Here is a 23,779-nt window from a genome sequence, read left to right on the forward strand (position 1 = left end):
TTCCTCTACCTTTTTACATTTTTGTTTTGTCCTCACAGAACTTCATGAAGTTACCATGACCCCTTACTTGTTCAAATTGTAAGACTGCAATATTTTATTTTAAAGCAGAAGCCTAATTATTATTGTTCTTGTAGTTGCTACTGTTGGTGAATAGAACACAGATGACATTAATTGAACTGAACCCTATTATATTGCTATATACTGACGAATGCGTGAAGTCCGGATGCGAGAGCCCAATTACAATTGTATACTAATCCTTGCAGGACTCCCAGAAGAATGTGTCATGTCATCCCACACGGGACAAACTTCGGTCAACGAAACGTTCAGTTAGGTCATAATCGCACTACTACCAACAGGATCATTTATGATTTCATGTATAGCATCTAGCAAGTTAATAGCGAGATATAAACAGAATACATAAAAAACTGAGTAATTCATAAAAATTTAAATTTATTAATCTATAGTTTATGTAGGCTATTTACTATTCTCAGTTGTGGTACTACGGAGTATAAACCCATTGCTAGACAACGACCGCGAAACAAACGACGAGACAACAGCCGTTGCTAGGTAGCAGCCAACGCGCCATTGGACTGGCTGGAAAGCGGGTTTTCTGCGGGGTTCGCACCGATGGCTGCGCAATGAATACAACAATGAGGAGTTATGTTTTCTGCGCGGTCCGTGCTGATGGGTTATCAGTGGGAAACAGTTTAGAACTTAGTGGAGTTTTGACTTTGACTTTGTAGTCAGTGATTACACCGTGTGGAGGCTGGGTCGAATACCTCCACCGTGATCCTGCGAGTCGTAGGAGGCGACGAAAAGGGAAGTCTCAATTCTGAGACTGCGCTGGCAAGGGGCAACAGCATACACAGAAGACGGACCCGTCCTCTCGTCAGAGAAGGCGCCCCACAGAAACAAGACCGTAACTGTCAAACGGTAATAATTGATATCTGGTCATGAGCCCCAAATAGGGCTCGACACCAAGACTTACTGACTGACTGACCGTCAGTCGCAATGTGACTTTGACTTTGAACTTAGTGTGTTGTATTGTGGGATGTTCGCCAGACTGTAAGGACGTAAGCAGAGAACATTGTCAGGATCCGTTACCAGCAAACGACTAATGAAGACAAAGAAGACTTTATGTGTGCTGCAGTTACAGTGATGTGAAGAGTGTGTAGATCAGGGAGGCTGTTATATATAGTTGCTTGTAGTTACGAGTTGAATATACAAGTGTTCAATAAATCGAGTCAGCAATCCACACCCCCTCTTTAGTCGCTTATACACGTGACAATACCTATAAATGGGTATAAAGGGTAAAGGAGGGCCCCTTGTTCAGATATGGGGCTAACGTGTATCTTACCACTTCAAGAAGAGTAATCGAAATTGGAGATATTCTATCATAAGTGATCATTATTAACGTAATTTTGGTTCCTGTATCTAATTGACAGCTGTGGAACCAACTTCTGAAGCATTGAAGAGACATTCTTCCACACTTCGTAACGGTTTCCGGCGCGGCGTCACTGCGAAACACACGCATCCCGTGCCCAAGCAATATGCACGTTACCTGTTCGCGATAAAATCGCACCAATTAATTTCAATCATAATTAGTAACCGGAGGACGTTGACTCACACGGTGAGCATTGTGTGTATTCGGGTGGTACTCGATTCGAATCCGAGACGAGGCACCAACAATCCTGACTGAAGTTTTGCGTGGGTACCGAGATGGATCCTTAAATTAGATCACGACCACTTCCCCCCACAACCTTTCAATGCCTTTATTTACTAATCGCCAAGAGAATGTGTGCTGCGGATATCGCTGTGATACAAACAGCAGCCTTGAGTGAACGCCTCAAGGAAGCAACACTTGTTAAGTTTGTCATAAACAGCGTCAGTATGAAGGGCGACATGAATTCATTGAAATGTTTCAGTGACGGCGTGTTCTGATAAATACGGATGTCACACAGCAGCAGTCTCTAGTTCGCCTTTCCAGAAACAACTCTGTCTTATCACGTTGGAATATGGACAGTGTTTTTTTTTTTCCTTTTCTTAAGAATGTCCTGCCATCATCGAGAGGAAGCAAGGTCGTAGGTTGGAGGTCACACGTCTGCACGAGATGTCCATGTACATGCCACGTGAATTCATCTTATCTGCAAGCACAACACAGACTGCGTTATGTGCCAGTCACCGGTGCTGTCTCGTTTAGTGAGCGGGAATCCGGGTGCTGCATGGCACCAGAAGTGAGACGCGTTCCTAGGAGGTTTCATGTTGAAGACTCAGCTGTTCCTACATTCAATGATGATGTAGTTCGTGGAGACTCTGAACATCGGATCGGAGCAGTGATAATTACTTGCTGAATGGGTGTTGCGTGGCACACGCGCGCAATGCGTGTGTCTGCCGCTCATGCACGCATGCACACGCACACAACTTACACGCAGTATGAAACTACGCACAAGGCATAGTTGTAATGTAATCAAGGTTCCGAAGGATTATTAATGAATGATTAAAACAGTCTCTTGTGGTTTCGGTTTACAGTTGCGTGAGAATATGGTGACGGACGCGCTGACAGTAGACCTCCTTCTGCCATCAGCTTTTGTCATTTCGTGAAGAGGATTTTGCTTAAAGCAACTTCTGGAATGCCCCTCTTTAATCTGTCAGCAGTGGTAACAGCTTTGCCATGAGTGCGGCCATTCCCCGGTTTCCTAATAAAAATATTTTTGATCCGAAGGTGAAGAAGAATTGTTACGAAGACAAAGAGAGTGGCGGTTAGTGAAAATTTGAACTCGCTTCATTGTCCATGTTTTAAAATTCTACCCCCAAGATTTGTATCTGTATATATAGTAATCCCTCGCCAAACGCAGGGTGACGTTACTGAAAAACACTGATTTGTATGGTAAAACAGCCGCTGGGTTGATGGAAGCCCTGTAGGAAATTTGGGGTTAGGGAAAACGTGGTCACTGACGGCTGTGTAGTGCTGAAACTGAATGCTAACGGTGCTAAGCAGAGGGACAATTTGTTTGCTCGATTTGCATGAACTATAGGGCGTGTAATGTTTATCTGTTAGTTTACTGTCCGCGTGTTTAAACTTGAGACGGAACATGAATTTTCTCGAAACTTTATGCTAAGTACAAAGACAAAACAACTCCTTCCAGTGTGACTATTGAAGTTTTAACTACTTGAAAACTTAATACCCTTACATGTTTCGGTCCCTATAGACCATCATCAGAGGGACATCTATACTTTTTGGAAACTACTATCACAATGGATGTTTTGAGTGTTAAAATACATATGCATACAATGTTTGTAACGCACAATATATACAAAATCCAACTTTTCCATAACTACAGCAGATTTTTTGGTATATTAAAGTTTTCAAAACTTCGTTATTTAAGTTAAAACTTATAAACCAAGTAGGATCGTGTCCCTTCTCCTATTGTCTTTCTTGACGGGGCTGAACTTGTGCCGCGTGTCTCTCTTGAGAAGGAGATTCTTGGTTTCATCCTGTGTTTGTTCGTGGCGTGCTGTGTTTTCTTTGTATTGTGATAGTAGTTTCCAAAAAGTATCGATGTCCCTCTGATGATGGTCTATAGGGACCGAAACATGTAAGGGTGTTAAGTTTACAAGTAGTAAAAACTTCAATAGTCACACTGGACGGAGTTGTTTTGTCTTTGTAATTGTTAGTGTAACGGACCAGAATGAAAGAACTCAAATTTATGCTAGTTAATTTGCAAACAATGAGTCATTTCAGTTTTCATTTAAATCGGCCATATTTAAGGATGGCCTTGCTGTTCATGTGTTTCAGCTCTTATCTCGCTAAATGTTCATCACAGAGGAAATTGTTTCAAACGAAAGTTTCAGAAATGAAACACATTTTATATCAGTAAGTCTTTCACTTTTTGAAATAATTAAACAGAAGGGATGTTATAAGTATATTGTCACGTGCCGTGGGTACGCATGACGAAATAGCGGGTTCTAGTTCAGACGATTGAATTTATTGGCACTTCGGTTACACACACTCTCTCTTAATTACAATTTCTACAGCGCTGCTTTACACAATTTACAGTTCCCGTTACACACGCACTGGGATTCTCCGTCTTCACTTGTCGTCTCCTCAACACAGGAACTGCAGAAGTCTCACTAATATCGATGTACTACTGCAAATGTAACGTCACACACTAAGTCTTCTGTTCTTCTGGCCACACTGCTGTTCCCTTGGAACTTCGGAACTCAAGTCAAGTCCGCCTGGTACTCATTCTTCCATCTTACGAGTGCCCGCAAACGACCTTTGCTGCCCACACAAACTTTCGGGGCGGACCTACAGAAAACTATACATTGTTGTGTAATATCACTGCCTACGCGGAAGTGTGTTTATCGAGCCTTTGCATAGAAACTGGTTGCATAACCCCGTTGTTCTATTGTTGCGTGCGTATAATGCAGAGTGTTTATCGAGCCGTTGCGTGGCAATGCTTTGACACGTCACAATATTGTAGAACTTTCGTATTCGGCAATCACCCATGGCCTCAAGACATTGCTGTTAAAGTCAGATTCGTTTTGATCTTTTAATGGAATGCTTTATTACATTATGACTTTAACAGTGTCTGAGACGTACATGTACATGACCATCCGTGCACGGGGTGCAGAGAGTGCCTGTGGAAACTCTTTATGTATTCCGTTAAGGATTACACTTCTCCAGTCTTATTTACTTGATTAGTACAACTGGAAACCTCTCAACTGAAGCTCTCATAGCAACGTATTTATTGTCGCGTCGAAGTGTGTATTCGTATTTACGAACAGGAAAGTCTCTGAGTATGGAACGAGTAGTGTTCACAAAGCAATTGCAAATAAAATAAAGTAACACAAAATGAAAAGAATTAATTCAAGTATAAACGCCAAAATATTGCGTAGTTGTGATTTCTTTCACGCAGCATCGCAGAAGATACGATAGGTACGAGTGCTGCTAGCAGCTGCGGAACGGACCGCCATGCATTGGTGAGAAGCGAAATCAGATCTTTGTTGATGGCGCATATATTCAGAAATGGAANGACTGGTGAGAGAGAGAGGGATATATGGTTCGACCTTTAGCGAAATCAGATCTTTGTTGATGGCGCATATATTCAGAAATGGAAGGGTTATCGGTGGAAACTGCAGCTGGAGATGAGAACTGTTTTGTTTTAGAAAGTTTCGCCCGTGTCTTGTATTTGCAATCGGCCTGAATAACGTGCACTGCAACTGAACACAGGCGGAAATTGCAAAATATACATGGGAAGAAAATTGTGGGTATGTCAAAATAAGAGTGAACTGTATGAAGTGTCTCTCAGTGTTTATGTTACATCTGACTCCGCCAACGAGCATCACACAGATAGTCGTCTGGGAGACAGCCGCAAATTCTTGGCCTGCCGAGTAGGGCACCCGCTACTTGTGTCCCCCTGCTGTCGCGCATTTCAGTTTTTGCCCAATAGGCCCCCAATAAATTTGTGAACAGTTACTACATAGCGAGCTTGTGCCTTGCGTGCTTGTCGGCCACGATCCAGAGATGCTGAGCTTCTGCTATAGTATCAGTCAGTCAGTCAGTTGAATCACTTGCTTTGCCTCAACTGCATCCGAGCGTTGCACGCTGACATGATACCCACGAGAATTCAGTGATTCCGGCACAAATTTTGGAACGTTACGGTTCCAAATAGGAAGAAAAACCGTGTCTTCAATTTTTAATGGATTTAGGTGGACCGCTACTGGATATATAGTACATACAAAGGACAGAATCAGAACACCGAACGCTCACTGAAGAGGAAATCGGTACTAAGTTTCAACATTCCCTCAAAAATCCTTTAGGCGCCTTGCAGATGAGACCGGGAATCAAGTTTTAGTGAAAAGGAGCAAGAGTGCGCGCAGCGGGCTGCACTGCTGCCATCTTCTGTGTTCTGAGCGATATTTGTGACGGTCCGGTTATGCACGGAAACAGTTGAAGCCTGAAGCATGTCTTCTGCGGGACTGACCGAGCCATTTTCGTAGTTGGTTGAGGCACTATGCTACAAGCCGGGAAGGTCGCGGGTTCAAGTCCCGATGAGGTCATTAGATTTTTTTCAATTGATCTAATCCTTCCAGCCGCACTATGGCCGTGGGGTCGACTCAGCCTCTAACAGAAATGAATACCAGGAATATTCTTTGGCGTAAAGGGCGGCCGGCGTGTAAGGCTGACATCCTTGCCGCCATCTATGAGCCAATTGTCTAGAAGATGTGGGACCCTCAACATCTCACAACCCTATGGGCCTTCATGGCCTGTTACAGGGATACCTTTACTTACTTTACTCAGGGAACTTGCAGCAGTGTAATGACCTTTGGTTTTTGTGTCGCGTGTGATAGGGTGGTATTTCACACGCGCACTCAGGATGTTAGGAGTGTGTCACCACGCCTAAAAACGTGGAGGATAGTGTGTATGTGCTGCCATCAGATAACAGGACTAGGTTATCGCCAGGTACGATGTTAATGTACTGCTTCAATCAGGTAGCTTGTGCTGGTCAGCAGTGATGTTGTCCAACTCTGCCTGTTGAAGTCGTGTAGCTGTTGTTGAACGGAAGGTTTGGAAGCATGCAGGTGAGCGAGAACCCTCGAGATCTTCGATGCGTGAAATCAAGTAGACAATGCGAACTTGGATGGTGAAACCAAACACTTTACAAGATTAAGAATACAGATCGGGAATCAAACCCCTGACTTCACGAGAGCGGTACACTCTCCGGCGTAACTTCATTACGAGAATGCTAAGTAACTGTTTACATTAGGGTTCTACTGCAGTTTTATGCTATGATCGAGGAGCATCTTACAGTGTTTCATGCCCTTTTAACTTAATAGAACACCATTAAACTTCATATAACTTAATATATAGTTATATCATTTACCAGTTTAGTGCAACCTCATTACAGCAGTTTTAGGCAATGCCAACACAACGCTCCTTCCAGCAGGTGTAGCCTAATGTCTAGGACCTATAGTGAGGCAAGCTGTGAGTCGAAGAAATGTAGCCACGACGCTCTGTTGCCTGCTGTAGAAATGAGAGATTAGGTAGTTCTGATGAATTCCGCAAGCTTTAGCGTACACATTTCGCTTACATAATACTCTACACAACTCTTCTAGCCTACATTATTAACAAGATTTGATATGGCAGTATAAATTAGGCGCCATTTCAAGATATTAGGGCTCAGGTATATTTGATGAGTTTTTACAGGCAGCCTTTGTTCTAAAGAACAGTATAGTTTAGTGCATGTTATTGTTCTATGAAGATTAGGAAGTTTGGAGGTACTGAGGTTGGTTTTTTTCTTTATAATATTTGTTTCTTGTCTCCGTTGCAAATACAACAGGATTGTGGCAGCAATAAATCAACAAATAAGAGAGATATGACGAATAAAATTAAAATAAAAATAAATTTAAATAATATAATTAAACTTCCAAGGTAAACATAATGTGTGGGAAATATTTCTGCGTGTTCCGCTCAACACAGTACATGATATCGTGAAATGAAGTAAAATGTAGACTACCATCTAAGTACAGGGAGGTTGTAACCTTAGTTGACCGGTTCATGGCTCTGCGCTTCACAGCGACCGGTGCGCTGCTTGCTGCGAGGTGCATACGGATTTTGCAGAGGAATCAGCATGCCTGATTGCCGATGACGTTTGGAATTAAGGTGAGTTATTAATTTTGCGGACCGCTTGACGGTATTATGTTTCACAGCGAGCAGTGCGGTTCATGCGTGGGAATTTGTTTAAGATTTATTTGCCGTGGGCAGCAGTTATCAGCTCCATTAGCCGTTTGCTCGCAGTCTGTTGCGTCATAGTGCGGTATACTTTACAGCAACGTGTATTTCTGTATGACACCGCGTGAGATACGGATCTGATGAAGAAGTCAGTAGAACTTTCTATGTAAATTTCATGATGAGAGAGTTCCCAGCAGAGGAAAAATATTCACAATTTGATGAATGAACTTAGATCAACAGTGTACTTAACAGACAAGAAACAAAAGCAAAAGCGCCAAGTGGAAAAGTTAGATGACACAGGGGCCACACTTGAACATTGCACCAAGATAATCACTGAAACGTCTACCTCAAGAGACTTGAGTGCCAGAGTCTAGTGCAGGAAGGGCAACACAATTGCTGAAGCTTAGACCCTCTAAAACAACAGTAATCCACGCCTTGCAGCCGCGCGATCAATCTAGCAGGGCTCATTTCTGTTGTTGGTTTCTACAGTCTGTCGTCGAAGGCGAGGTCCATCCGCAATTGACATTCTTTTCTGATGAAGTCTGTTTCACTTACAGGGATACATAAATACGCTAAATAACCGCTACTGAGGTTCACAGAACTCACGAAGTCCTGCTACATCCAGTGAAGTTGGTGTCTGGTGTGCTCCAAGTGCAATTAGGATTGTTCTGCATGTGTTTCTTAATGAAACAATTGTGAGGGATATGTACAGGTCACTCTCGGGCAGTTCTTTCCAGAGTTAAAGAAAAAGAAAGACCCCGAGGCTGGTGTCAGCAAGACTCAACTACTGCCCACACTGCATGTATGTCTATACAGGCTTTGTCCGATGACTTCGGGGATAGAATTATTAGCACTGGTATTTGGCCAGCATATTCACCTGACCTCAGTCCTTCTGATTTTTTCTTCTGAGCTTGTTTGAAGGACAAAGTTTACAACAGTAGCCTCAAAAGGAAGAAGACCTAGAAGGAAAAGTTCGCAGGGAAAATGCTTATTTTCCTGCGGAGCAGCTTCATAGGGTAACCAGGAACCACTGCTGCTAGTGCGAGGAATGCCTGTTTGTAGATGGACAGCATTTTCAACATTACCTGTGATCTGTGAACTGTAACTACTTCATCCCGAAAGTTATCGGCCAACAGGCGGATTAATTCATCGGCAAAAGTCGTATGCACCTTGCAGCCGGTGGTGCACCGGTCACTTTGAAGTGCAGAGCATAAATCTGTCAACAAAGGTATATCCAGCTTACGTAGAGGCAATTTACGTCTTATTCTAATAAGGACAGTACATATATCGGAGCTGCGAATCTTACGAAAACTATTGCGGAACGTCTATGTCTGTCTACCAGACTACACGGCGTTACAAGATATGCTCAGAATTAAGAGTTAGGTATGTGGTAGGATCGGAAGCGGCCTAATGTGTCCCGGAGTGTACAGCGAGTGTCTAGTAAAACCACGGAAGTGTGCAGTGAGGCTGATGCTTGAAGAGACTACGTATCTTCGGAAAGCTAGTCACATGCCTCACCGCTGGCTGACACGGTTTCGCGGTGAGCGGCGTTCCTGCTTCATGTTCTGAGTCTGGCAGTTCGGATGGGTTACCTTGGCTGAGGCCTTTCGTGGTTTTCCTCCTTCCCTCCATGTGAACGCCCGAAGTGTACCTATAATAAGGTTATTTCCGCCTCATTCTACGTTCTATTCGTTTCCTTCCTCACTGCTGCTCTGCTCGCAGCCTGAGCTACTGACAGCGCCGTTCTATTCGTTTCCTTCCTCACTGCTGCTCTGCTCGCAGCCTGAGCTACTGACAGCGCCGTTCTATTCGTTTCCTTCCTCACTGCTGCTCTGCTCGCAGCCTGAGCTACTGACAGCGCCGTTCTATTCGTTTCCTTCCTCACTGCTGCTCTGCTCGCAGCCTGAGCTACTGACAGCGCCGTTCTATGCATTTCAAAATCAACAGACCTTCGGACGGAAACGATTTGCTCTCAGGTTCAATACATTTTTGGCTTTAAAGGAAACTGTACACCCTTACAGGAATAATGCTGGCTGGTTTCCGAGCAGAAAGGAATTTCACTGGCATGTAGCTATATGTCCATTTATATATATATATATGTTATACATACATACACATATACATATGTACGTGTGAATGGTTTCTTGTCGCCCGCATTTCCAAGAGTATACTGACAGTTCATGAAAGAGACTGTTATGTAACCTTTCTGTCAACAGGTAAATACGCTATCCAAGTGGCACAACAAAATGCAGCTGTACAACAGCACTGATGGTAATGTAGGGGTCGGGATAGCGACCGGCTACAGGCTGGAAGACCGACGGTTTGGAGTTCGAGTCCTGGTAGGATCAAAAATTTTCTCTTCTCCACGTCGTCCAGACCAGCTCTGCGGTCCACCGAACCTCCTGTCCAGTGGGTACGGCGTGAGCTTTCCTTGAGGGTAAAGAGGCCGGAGCTTTAAGCTGACCACTCACCTCCAGTTAGCGTCGAGGTAAAGAAAATGTGGATCTATACATCCACTCCCCCATACGCCTTCATGACATAGTACTTACTTAATTAAGCACAGGGACAACTTTGCCTTTTTTGCTTTTATCCATTTAATGTTCAGTCACGGGTCTACGCGAAAAAACAAAGGAAGGAACGAATGAAGGAAAGATGAAGTGAGGGAAGGAGGAAGGAATGATGGAAGGAAGGAAGGAGGAAAGAAGAAGGAATGACTGAACAATTGAGGCAGGAAGGAAGGAAGGAAGGAAGGAACAATTGAGTGAAGGAACGAATGAAGGAAAGATGGAGTGCGGGAAGGAGGAAGGAATGATGGAGTGAAGGAAGGAAGAAGGAAGGACGGAACAATGGAGGCAGGAAGGAAGGAACAATTGGGTGAAGGAACGAATGAAGGAAAGATGGAGTGAGGGAAGGAGGAAGGAAAGATGGAGTGAGGGAAAGAGAAAGGAATGATGGAGTGAGGGAAGGAAGGAGGGAGGCAGGCAGGAAGGAAGGAAGGAAGGAACAATTGAGTGAAGGAACGAATGAAGGAAAGATGGAGTGCGGGAAGGAGGAAGGAATGATGGAGTGAAGGAAGGAAGAAGGAAGGACGGAACAATGGAGGCAGGAAGGAAGGAACAATTGGGTGAAGGAACGAATGAAGGAAAGATGGAGTGAGGGAAGGAGGAAGGAAAGATGGAGTGAGGGAAAGAGAAAGGAATGATGGAGTGAGGGAAGGAAGGAGGGAGGCAGGCAGGCAGGAAGGCAGGAAGGCAGGAAGGAAGGAACAATTGAGTGAAGGAACGAATGAAGGAAAGATGGAGTGAGGGAAGGAGGAAGGAATGATGGAGTGAAGGAAGAAAGGAGGGAGGAAGGAAGAAGGAAGGACGGAACAATGGAGGCAGGATGGCAGGAAGGAACAATTGAGTGAAGGAACGAATGAAGGAAAGAAGGAAGAAAGGAGGAAGGAAGGAGGAAGAAGGAAGCACGGAATGGAGTGACCGTTGATCGAAGTTTCAATAAACACCTCTGTGCAGTACGTAGGATTAAGGTTCTCACAGCTGTGGTTATGAAGGGTTCTGTCTTCTGGGATATGACACCGTGTAGTCCGCTGGAAGTCAACCCAAGTTTCGGAGCAACATATCGCCTCCATTTTCAGGACCGAAGAAAAGGGCAACAAGAAGCCAGCGTTAAGCGCCCTGCTTGTTACCTGCTTCACTCTGGTTTCTTGCTTGTTTTATTCTTTGACCCCAAAGGTGAAGGCGACACGTTGGTCCAAAACGGCGCTTGACTTTCAACGGACTACACGGTGTCATATCGCAGAAAACAGAATTCCGTATTTCTTTGCAGCTTTATGACGTTAATTACTATCCAGGTGCAAAGATGGCCGAGCTATAGCTCAGGCGGTTACCCGCCGCTTTCTCACAGCGGCGGCCCGTGTTTAATCCCAGCTTAGGTAATGTGGGATTTGTGAGGAACAAAGTCTCACTGGTGCGGGTTTCCTCTGACTGCTTTCGTTTTCCCCGCAAATCCTCATTCAACTATCTACAGCACACCATCCTGTTATCCGACAATGTAAACTCTTGATACTGACAGTGTCGTTAAATAAGCAATGTAAAAAACATGGACAGGAGGAGCCAGTTTTCTTGGTGACAAGACACGCGGTAACTCGTAAAGACACAGAATGGTCGGAAAAAGCGTTCTGCATTCTGCATTGTATTCATATCTTTACCGAGATCCTGCCCTTCCAGACGGGTCCTCCTCGTCACTCGGTTCACGTAATCATATCCCTGTAAAACAATAGCTGAGCCCTGGTGTTGTTGTGGCGTGCCGCCTGAAAGCCAGAATATCTGAACCAGAGTGGGCGAGCAACCGCTCGGTATCCACGGTTCCGTGTCGTTGTCGGGGTAACATTGAAACAGGTTCACGCGACAACGCATACGCAACAGATGTTACCACGGAAATGAAATCAGGACTAGTGCAGTTCCCGCGGTAAGGAACACATTAACTACCGGTGCACAGAACACGTGAAACGGGACCCTTGAACAAAGTGTCTTCTAGTCCGTCCGACTGTCGATTTTAACAGAAGCGAATAGAACAGAACAGAGGAGAACAGAGCGAAGAGCAAACCAGAACGGAACGGAGCAGAGCTGAGAGCAGAAGAAACCAGCTCAGCTTAGAACCAGAAGACGACAGACAGGGCAGGTTACATCGCCTGGAAGACGTTTCTGAGTGGTTGTAATTGTAATTGCAAACATCTTACCCACCTAATTTCTTGTCGCGTTACCAGGAGTCTTGACATTATTATTATTATTATTATTATTATCATCATCATCATCATCATCATCATCATCATCATTATTTAGAAAGTACAGATATCCTAATATTTTATCGTAGCATCCTGTTGAACATCACTTATTTATTCCTGTTAGTTATTATCTGTCTCACATGCAACTTGCTTTATAAAACCTTTAATAAATTTTTTAGACGTTAAAATCTCTTCTGCACTCCCGTGTGGAGGCGGGGTAGAATACCTCCACCGTGACCCTGCTAATCGTAGGAGGCAACGAAAAGGGAAGTCTCGAATCTGAGACAGTAAAATATGACCACGAGTCCCACGGGACTCGGACCCGAGAATGACTGCGCTGGCGAGGACCAGCAGCAATTGCAAACGACAGACCCGTCCTCTCGCCAGAGAGAGCGCCCCACATCAACAAACCCACAACTGTTTGACAGTAATAAAAATCTGGTCGTAAGCCCCAGGTGGGTGCTTTATTCCAAGTCAGACTGGCCAACTGACCGCCGTTCGTAACATAAGACTCAGACTCAAACTGTTAGTTGTCAGCTGAAAGTTTAAAGTCAGCCTGTGAAGAGAGGTCTAGAAGGTTGGTGTGTAATGGCCGTCAGCCTGGGACCCAGTTAGTTGTCAGTTGAGAATTGTGTTCTGCACGGGAGGCTGTAAAGATAGGATCTGGGCGCGGGAAGCCGAAGAATCTCCACTGCTAGAAGCCGTTGCTAGGGAATGGCTGTTGAAGACACAGTAGGCTAGAGAGAGATATATGAATTGTGGAGACCAGCAGTAGCGCTGTAATTACGTATAATTCCGAGTTGGGTCAATAAATCCATTCTCCGATCCATACCCCGTCTCTAGTCACAGCCCCCCCCCAATACACTTATCGCTGCCTTCGGCTTTCCCTTCCGGGCATCTGAGAAGGAAGCAAAACCCATAACCTAACTTGGCAAAACACGACAAGAACCCAAAATTTTCATGAATTTACGTCCAATCAGCCTCCGCTCCTCTGCGTTCAGACTTTCTGGGAAGCAGATTTTGAGAACGCTGCAAAGACACGGTGAGGAAAGAAACTTCCTTGGCTTTCGTGAGCATCACGGCACGGCACTGCAATATACGAGTAGGAGGCTGGCGGGTCACGTGATTCTATATTGCAACAATAATACGTATGTCAACGGCTGCCGTGTTCTTCGAAACCGAGAAAGCCTTCAACACAACGTGACACTTTGGCCTACAATATACAGTAGAACTTGGTTATAACGTCATCAAAGGGACCTAAAAATAGTGTCGTTATAAACGAATGTCGTTGTAACCGAAATGGGCACTTCCACAGTAGCCTTATGTTAGTCACGTAAAAATCTACCAAAAACCGAGTTAAAATGTTGCATTTTTTAGTGAAATACGTAGTTAAGTACAGACTAACGTAACATTAACGTGGAATTGCCCAAATGTGTAATATCAAAGACATATTACAGCGCTTTTCACTGACAATACACACCGCACTAATACTGTATATTAAAGGTAGGCCTACTCACCAAATTACAGTAGATTACATCAATTGTTGTGCCTTACTGTACCTAGATACGAGTATAGTAATCAGTTATCTTCATCTGTTTCCTGTTACTTGCCCAATACACACTTTCTAAATTACGTTCAGTGTCCATATCAGAGAAATTCAGGAATGAAAATGACGTTACATACGAGGTTGATGCATCTGTGCATGTCGTACTAAGCAAGGTATAAAAACACTTGCTTTATGAGGAACTGGTTCGTACCATTGAATATTTGACGCAATAGACAAGGTGTCGCAGAAACCGATGTTGCTATAACCAAGTTTTACTGTAAATTGTCAGAAGATTCGGCGTCTCATTATGCTACCTGCTTCTTTTCTCACTTAGAGAGAAGTTGAAGTCTCAGTAGAAGATGAAGACCGCCTGTGTTCTAGTGGTCAGAGTTCCTGGCTACAGATGCAGAGGTCGGGGTTCGATTCCCGGCGCTACCAGATTTTCTGAGAAGTAGTGGGTCTGGAACAGGGTCCACTCAGCCTCGTGAGGATAATTGAGGAGGTTTTCAAGGAAATAGCGGCTCTGGTCTAGAAAACCGAAATTAACGGCCATGGGAATCCGTTGCCTTGACCACGCGACACTCTCTATCCGCAAAAGTTGGCACTAACTTCGCCGACAAGCGGCGGTCGCTCAGTCGGTATAGTTCGCTTGCGGACTAAAACCACGGAGTTTTAGTTTTTAATAAAAGACGAATTTTCCACACCCAGAGAAAGAGTGGCAAGGTTGCCTGAAGGTTCCGTCTTGTCCCATTGCTGTACAGCCTGCATACAAATGATGCCCCCGACACCTGCTCTGTTCGCCGATGATACCGCTATGTACGAGACAGAGAAACAGGAGCTTCCTGTTCTGAAGTGAAATCGTGGCGCGAGCGCTAGAACATGAGCATCAATGAAAGGAAAAGTCGGGAGAACTTCTCAGGAAGACCTGCGGTCCCTGACCACGTACTACACCTAAACGGAAGGAAACTCCCCTTTGTAAATAACGGGAAGTATCTTGGTGTCATCTGACATGGGCCGTGCCATAGCTCAGGCGGTTAGTCGCCGGCTTCCCACCGCGGCGGCCCGGGTTAGGTCATGTGGGATTTGTGGTGGACTAAGTGGCACGGGGGTAGGCTTTCTCCGAGTACTTCGGTTTTCCCCGTCAATTCTCATTCCGCGGACTGCTTCACACTCATCATCTATCATCCGGGGCTGGTACAGCAGGCCAGTTAGTGGCCGCAGCACCAAGTGGAATCAGTCTCACCCCACCCCAATGAACTACAAAAAGAAGATAAGAAAAACACAAAAAGCACAAGGTCGACATGAAGACTCCGTATCGAAAGGACCGTAGCCAAGGTCTTGCGCATGTAATTAAGGACCCATTCCATGTTCAGAAGTGAGCGTTTAAGCACTAACATTAACACCCCTAATTAGGTCAGTTATGACTTGTGCTCGTCACACGTGGGAGCGCGCGGCGGACGCTCAGCCCCTGAAACTGCAGCGCCTGCAGAACAGAGTTCTCCGTACCACTGGCCCGCGATTTGCACGTGGCTTTCAAACTTCCTAACCTCACCACCATCTGTGAGCAGATTGTCTAGAAAATGTGGGAGCCTCGACGTCTATGGGCCTCTATGGTCTATTACAGGGATGTTTTTTACGTGTATGATTACGCAAATAAATGGCGCTGGAAGCAGACAGAAATCATCCAAAATCATCCAATTTGATGCGCAATTGGACAAGGACAGACCTAAGCCAACCGACGTTTCAGAGGAACATATCGCTTGCATCTTAAGGGTCGGCTAGCCACCTGCTTTCGGGCTGGTATCTTCCTCGGCTTGTTCTACCCGGAAGATGGAGGCGATATGTTTCTCCGAAACGCTGGTTGCCTTTCAACGGGCTACACGTGGTTACATCCCAGAATACAGCACTCTTCAGGCTTAAGCTAGGCGGCAGTCAGTCCTGACCTTTCGAATGATTAACTTCCGTTTCGAAGTGGTTAAATAAGTTGAGGGATGGGCTGCATTGACAGAGATACTCTGTATATCTTACATAAATATTATTTATTTTAGTGAATACCAAAGTATGTGTGATGTCCATAAGGTAGAAATACCCTAGTGACTGTGGGTACACTCGTGCTGAATTACGATGCAACAAACGTGGCGCCCCTTCTCGTTGGGGAGGAGACCCCATTTCAAAACACGTTAGTGGTATGTGCCCCGACGGGAGCAGAAAGCAAGAATGACTGTGGTGGCGAGGACCGGCAGCAGGTTACTGCTCTGCTCTGCTGAGCACAGTCGGTCGTGAGCGTCGTGAGACAGGTGAATACAGCATGGGAACCGCGGGGTCCGGAATAAAGAATTACTGTGCTGGCGAAGGCCAGCAGCAATTTATCCGAAATCGAAACCGAAGAAAATTACAACAACTTCACCACTTTAAATTGTTTTAATACATGCGCAATTCAGGTTCTATAGAAGTCGGGTTTATGTTATTGTTTTATTGACTTACGTACGTCTGTATTTGTGCTTCTGCAGTGAAAGAAGGGTAGGCGATTGGTTCTCCCCACAACTTCTTGTTATAAATGTTGCTTCTGTGACATGTTTCGACTTCATAAGACCATCATCAGGTAGATAATTTTACGTAATTGCTGCAATGTATTGCTTTTCCAGTTCATTTTGGTTAAAATTCATTCCAATTATTGTTTACTTTACTTTAAATTAGTTAAAACGTATTTATTTTCCACTCTATACTCCGCGTTTCCGGTATTCAGTAAAAATACCTTGTAACTAATTTAAACTAAATTCAATAATAACAGGAATCAATTTTAATCGGGTTTTAGATCAATTGACTACAAAAAAAAACAGTTTAACACTTATGTAAAAGTATCTACCTCATGATGACCCCATGAAGTCGAAACATGTCAGTGTCAACGTAGTACAGCAACAGTCCACGAACAGGCCAAGAAGTTGCCCCTGCAAATCAGATAGTTGACTATTTCAACAGGATGCTGAAATAAAGGACCAGTTGGTTTACATTGTCTAGGGAAATAATCGCTCTTTATTCTAAGAATCAAACAAAACCCATAAAGAACACATTCTATGGGAAGGAATCAAATGGCTTTTAATATTACAGCAAGTGGTATATGTAGTAACACTGTGCTTTACAGAATTAATTCATGGGGATGAACAGCGCTTTAGATGGCTCTCACTGATTATATATATATATTGCCGGTCACGGTAGCCGAGCGGTCTAAGACATGCACTGTCTTCGCTCGCTCGGAAGCCGGGATCGTGGGTTCGAATCCCACTCAGGGCATGGATGTTTGTGTGCGTTTTTCTGCGTTTGTCTATAGGTAGAGGCCTTGCGACGAGCTGATCACTCGCCCAAGGAGTCATACCGTATGTGTAAGATATAGAAAAACCGAAGTGAGCGGAGTTCATGGAGGTAGGCCTAGCCCCACTGGGGCTTTAGTGCCAAGGAAAAAAAATGTATATATTGGCATCTTTCTCAATGCAGGTTAAATATTACGCAGACAGTGGAAGGGATGGAACCTCCAGTTTGTATTATGCCTCCCTGTTAGTTTCATTTACTCCATTTCTTCTCCGCTGGCCTGCCGGTCACAGTAGCCGAGCGGTCTAAGGCTCGCTCGGAAGCAGGGATCGTGGGTTCGAATCCCACTCAGGGCTTGGATGTTTAGTGTGTGTATATGTGTGTTTCTGTGTTTGTGTTCAGGTAGAGAGGCCTTGCCACGAGCTGTTCAACCGCCCAAGGAGTCCTACCGGATGTGTAAGATCTAGTAAACCGAAGTGAAACGGAGAGTTTCACGGAGGTAGGCCAGGGCCCAAAGTCAGGCTGTAACGCCAAAAGGAAGAGAATGTCCACTGGCTTGGGTCTGCAAGTGGAATCAAACTTAGAATATGCGTATATCCGGTTCTGATCATTTCGCACAGAACTGGAATCGATGGTGGACTCTTGTGAACACGGTTATGAGCCTTCGTGTTCCACAAAATGTGGGATATTTCTTGACTAAGCGAGCTTCGCAAGAAGGCCTGTGCCCCATACGGATAGCTATTTAACAGCCTCATTAATACGGTAGTAGTGTATAGTGTTGCAGATTGTTACCGAGGTTCTGGATCATCTTTCTAAGGCGCTGGTTACTCGCGAAGGCCGTCAAACTCCTGCGAAACTACACAAGACCACAGTCTAGAGTAACATGTCCTTTTCGAGTTGCTTTCTTTTCTCAAAACACACTTAGACAGGAAAATAAGAAAACAGATTTTGGAGAATTTATGATATTTGCAGAAACTAGGAATAAAATATATGGCTAAAAATGATTAACTTCGAGTTCCATATATCCAGAAACCAAACACTGTAGAGTGGAGCAGCGTCGCCTGCATATGACGTAGCAACACAAACTCCTGACGAATGTAGCTTTGTTGTCATATCATTACAACTCCAAACGCAGTCAGGAAAGTTGTGATAGTGGAACAAAGTTCCCAGATAAAATTTACATCTGATAACGAGCCTGGCCTGCCCCGTGACTGTCGGCCAAAGCTGTTTCGAGGTGGACAAACCTCAATTCTGATACAAGGGGTCATTAAACAGCGGTCGGATTATAGTTCATCGGAAAATGATAGGCAACGTTGCTGAGCCTTGTGGAGGGGGGCTGGATCCAATCTAGAGTGAGTCCCTCCTGTTCAGATGATCAAAACGCATTGATTCACCTTGATATCCTACAGAGATGGTTCCGAAAGCAGTAAGGCGCCTGACTTGCATTCGGAACTCACCCATTTCGTTATTCGGCCCGGATACCGGCAACACAGAAGCTTTCCGCGATTTTTCTCAGTTCAGTAACATATAGTCTGGCTACCAGCCTCTTCAGTGTACATCAAGCATTCAACATTTTGGAGGCTTTCTACCTGTACTCCAATGACAGGGCCGATTGCTCTACAGGATTTCATTGCCTGCAGTTGAATAAGCGAGAACTTGTTCCCTCTTCTTCTCAGGCGAACTGGTTACGGCGTCTTCCGAACTCATCCCGACTCACAAATTGCGGATCATCTTCGAGTCTCATCTGAGGCTTCATGTCCTTGTAGATGGGATATGTAAAATCATGTAATAGTTTGCTTCAGCAACGCATTTTTTTCGCTTAGTGGGGGGGTGGAGTCCAACTGGGTCCACTCGGCACGGCGGACACTGATTGGCCTCTTGTATGTGCCCCGGGTGATTATGATGATGGAGAATTTGGTGGAATGAAGATTGGCAGGGGGAAACCGAAGTACTCGGAGAAAACCCGCCCCAGTGCCACTTTGTCCACCACAAATCCCACTTGACCAGTCCCGGGATCGAACCCGGGCCTCCGCGGTGGGAAGCCAGCGACTAACCGCTTGAGCTATGGTGCGTCCCCTTCAGCAACGCATAGTCTGTTGTTGTTGTCCAGTACATGCCTCAGTATTCATAGCTGCCATTTTAAAGAGGTTTCCGCTCAAAAATGTTTCCTTACTCCCCCCATGCGAGCTACATGTCCAGTAGACCTAACCTTTTCTATGCACGAATATACGCATCAACATGAGAACGTTTTATAAACGCATATATACATACATAAATATGTATTCGCATTGCGGATATGCTTGTATTACGCCATTCGGCCTATTTACTTCAGTTGAACGTCTTGTATACTGACCGGCGTCCAAATCTAATTTATGTGTGCAGACGCCCCGTTAGCGCCGGTTATTATTCAGAAAAATATTGTGGAGTATAGACCCGTTGCTAGGTAAAGACCTCGACACAAACAACGAGTACACCGTTGCTATGCAATAGACGAATAAACAAACGGCCGTTTCTGAGCATCGGCTTGGTAAACACATTCCCGCGCGGAAGCGAGACACAACAGTATAGTTGCAATGGAAACGGGGGGGATTATCTATGTGGTCCGTGCCGAAGAGTTAAAAAGAGACAGTTAGGGCAATCCACTCACCCCCGTGTGGAGGCGGCGTCGAATACCCTCTGAGAGTCGTACGAGGTGACGAAAAGGGAAGTCTCGAACCTGAGACAGTATAATATGGTCACGAGTCCCACGGGACTCGGACCCGATAAAGACTAAGCTGGCGATGGCTGGCAGCAATTGTGTACGACAGACTCGTCCTCTCGTCAGAGAGAGCGCCCCGCATAAAAAAAAACGCAACTGTCTGATAGTAATAAAAATCTGACGGTAAGCCCCAAATGGGTGCTTTATTCCAGGCCAGACTGGCCGACTGACCGTCGGTCATAACATAAGACTCAGACTCAGACTCAGTCCAATCAATTGAGCTCTGCAAGGGAGGCTGAGAAGAGATGGCGCTATAGTTGAGTTTGCATTTGAATAAGAGTTCTGCACGCGCGGCTGTGACAGAAGGACCTGAGCGTGGCAAGTTGAAGAATCGCCATTATTAGAGGCCGCTGCTAGGGAACGGCTGGTGCAGACAGCAGGCTGGAAAATACTTAGCGGGTGCTGCTGTGATTTGTAAAGTGTGTAGATTAGCGATAGCGCTGTAATTACTGGTAGCTCCGGGTGGTTTGGTAAAGTGGCCAATTAATCCAATTCGCCATCCAGCATAACACGTGACAATATTTTGAAGAAATTAAGGAAGCTTTTTAAGTCAGCTCTTTTTCCTTAAATATTTTGGCTGGATACACATAAAAGCAGGATTAAAATCTCATGAAGTTTGACGCCTGGCCGCTGTGCCTGTAATACTAGCCGGGAAGAGACGTGTGATGTTGCCAAGTTGCAGCCCGCCGCTGCTCGCTTCAAACCAAGTATCATGCGCGCGCGGACAAACATTTCGTGAACCCAGAAGAGGCTTGTACTTGGTGAAGGCCCTCGTTTTTCTGATTGTGTAGAGTCAAAGGTCACGTTTCGCGCCCAAGCAGTTAGCATTTTAGGGCCTTTATCCAAGACAGTCGCGATTTGGTAACACATCTCGGAGAGCACATGCCGGATTTTGGCTGACCGATAAAGCACAGGTACGAGAAGGCACAGTCGCTTGTTTCTAGCTGCCTGAGAAATCTATGTCGGCTTAAAATGTGCGCGCATTATGTCTCCGATAACGCGGGTGTTGTCACATTCTCTCTTTCGTCTTTATTTATCTCGTCCACACTTCGCGGAACTCATGCCAGCTGGCCACCGGTTATGTAAACAAACGGGGATCCGAAGACCACGGAACGTTATAATTGATTAGTTTGCCTTTGGCCCTTAATAGCAATGGCTTGTTCAAGCCGTGTCGTTTTCTTTTCAGATGGGGACAAGTAATGTGAGCTTTGGTAGGCCGAACTGTGTGATGTCGCTCAGGAAGCCAAGTAAAAGTCATAGGTAGCAACGTTCGCAAAATAGTTTTAGGGCGAGGGCATACCAAGGAAACTGGCAACGGCAACGCAGTTTCCTCAATTTGCGCTGCTCCATTCGGTAACAAGTGTTCAACTTAGGCTGATAACAATTCTCGGAATTTGCGGTTGCCAGTTTCCTTGGCGTGCCCGCGCCCTTAATGTGTATAATTTCTTTTCACAAACAAGTGCTGAAAAATAAGGAAGCAGACTGGGTTTCTGTAGGTGGCAGGACCTGACAGCAGAAGCGCGTTGTGTATGCCAGGCGACTGTTTCGTGCGTATTACTTACTTACACACGGAGCTGAGCCCTTCTTGATGAGAAGCCAAATCTGCAGCTACTCAAGAATTTCGCAGCATTTTATGGAACTCGAAGGTTCATTACCGTGTTCACAAGAGCCCTCCACCGGTCCCTATCCTGAGCCAGATCAACCCAATCCATACCATCCCATCCTATCTCTCTAAGATCCATTTTAATACTGTACACCCACCTACGCCTTGGTCTTCCCAGTGGTCTCCTTCCTGTTTCGCGCGTATGTAAGGGGAAAAGGGGAAAAAGACGGTACCGAGGTGTTAGTGTGACCCAGAACACACATAAGCATTCCCAAAAAGCGACAAACCTACACAACTTCCAAAAATATGTTGTACTCTGAACTCGTTTCGAATATTGTGACAAAGGCTAATTCCCTACTGTGTGAAAGTAACACTTTAGGGAATGGCCGCGCCATAGTCGCTGGCTTTCCATCGCGGCGGCCTGGGTTCGATCCCGGGTCTGGTCAAGTGGGATTTGTGGTGGACAAAGTGGCGCTGGGGCAGGTTTTCTCCAAGTACTTCGGTTTCCCGTGACAATCTTCATTCCACCAATTGCTCCGCAATCACCCTCACCTGTCATGTGGGGCTGGTACAATAGGGCAGAAGTGGCCGCAGTACAAGGGACTTAGTCCCACCCCACTAGCAATAAAAGAAACACTTTCGAAAAAAAAAAGCATACAAACAGTCAGTTAATATTTTATTAATTTATTCTTACCAAATAGTTCACTTTTATTCCTACTTAGTCCGTTTTGATGTTTCCTAACGCAGCTGCTACTACATCCACGTGTGCGGAATGACGAATTGGCAACGCCGCAGCAACTCCATTCTCGTCAAACGTCAAGTGATTTGAATCCGATCTTACATGCCTGCGCGTTGGTATAACAGGTGCTTTCCTGGTCCACCTCCCCTCTCCCAAAATGATTATGGTGCTAGAAAGTAGGTGTTTGGGTTGTCACTACTGATGCTATAGCATGTTATCCGGTCAACCAATCAGTTTTAACTTGCCGGTTAGCAGCACCTCAAGAGGTGGAGGGGGTTCGTCCAATAGTACACAGTCACTCAGGTGCAGAACGCAAGAGCGAGTGCAGTTGATTCCTAGATTTGGCGCTGAAATGGCCGGTGTACGTGAGTGCGACTTCCAAAACGATGTGAATACCAGGTTACTAGCCATGGCCAGGAGGACAGGCTATAGCTTTATGCAGACTAATGGGCAGAGAAAATACGGACCTCCGCCCCATTGGAAAGGGCCACCGCCACCTAAAGGCAGTGAAGTGTTCGTAGGAAGATTGCCGAGAGATATATACGAAGATGAATTGGTTCCAATTTTCGAAAAGGTTGGGACCATCTATGAAGTACGCCTAATGATGGATTTTTCAGGGTCTAATCGAGGGTTTGCATTTATTCAGTTCACAACCCCCCGTGAAGCCGATAGAGCCATTAGAGAACTCGACAACTATGAAGTGAGACCAAGGCGATACATTGGCGTTGTGAAATCGGTTGACAACTGCCGATTGTTTGTTGGTGGCTTACCGAAAAATAAAAGTAAGCAGGAAATCGCAGACGAACTAAGTAAGCACGTCGAAGGAATCACGGATGTGATATTGTACAGTAGTGTTGTGGATAAAACGAAGAACCGTGGGTTTGCTTTCGTGGAATTTCAGAATCACCGTGCAGCTGCCATGGCGAGGAGGAAGCTGATCCCAGGTCACTTGCAGTTATGGAATTATGAAATCCAGATTGACTGGGCTATACCCGAACAAGATGTTGATGAAGAAACCATGTCCAAGGTAATCACTGGATTTTTGTTTCTTATATTTTAGCATATACAAAACCAGTATAACAATACAGGCTCTTGAACTCACAGTTTACATTCATAACAAATTATAATTGCCATTTGTGAAAATACGTGTGAGAAGCCGCTTTGCCCTATATTCTTTCCTTTGTGACGCACTGTTAGGCGTAAATGCAGTTAGGTTGTTCCATACTGAATGACAAGAGAGAACTGTTGAGAAGGTGAATAGTTGCGTATGTTACAAGAAGCGATTAGGGCATATTTCAAGATTTTA

At 45.1% G+C, this 23,779-nt stretch overlaps 1 protein-coding gene across 1 annotated transcript; it reads left to right on the forward strand.

The window, feature by feature from the left end:
- Window positions 1-2,190: 2,190 nt before the first annotated feature.
- LOC111866313 (probable RNA-binding protein 46) lies at window positions 2,191-23,502 on the forward strand (the record flags this gene model as incomplete). Its single annotated transcript, XM_033752199.1, is given in 2 exon segments — window positions 2,191-2,759; window positions 22,726-23,502. A coding segment is annotated over 1 exon segment (677 nt), but the record flags the coding sequence as incomplete, so codon positions are not given.
- Between the last annotated feature and the right edge of the window lie 277 nt (window positions 23,503-23,779).

The sequence above is a fragment of the Cryptotermes secundus genome, unplaced genomic scaffold, assembly GCF_002891405.2.
Source record: "Cryptotermes secundus unplaced genomic scaffold, Csec_1.0 scaffold1523, whole genome shotgun sequence".
NCBI classification, from domain to species: Eukaryota; Metazoa; Arthropoda; class Insecta; order Blattodea; family Kalotermitidae; genus Cryptotermes; species Cryptotermes secundus.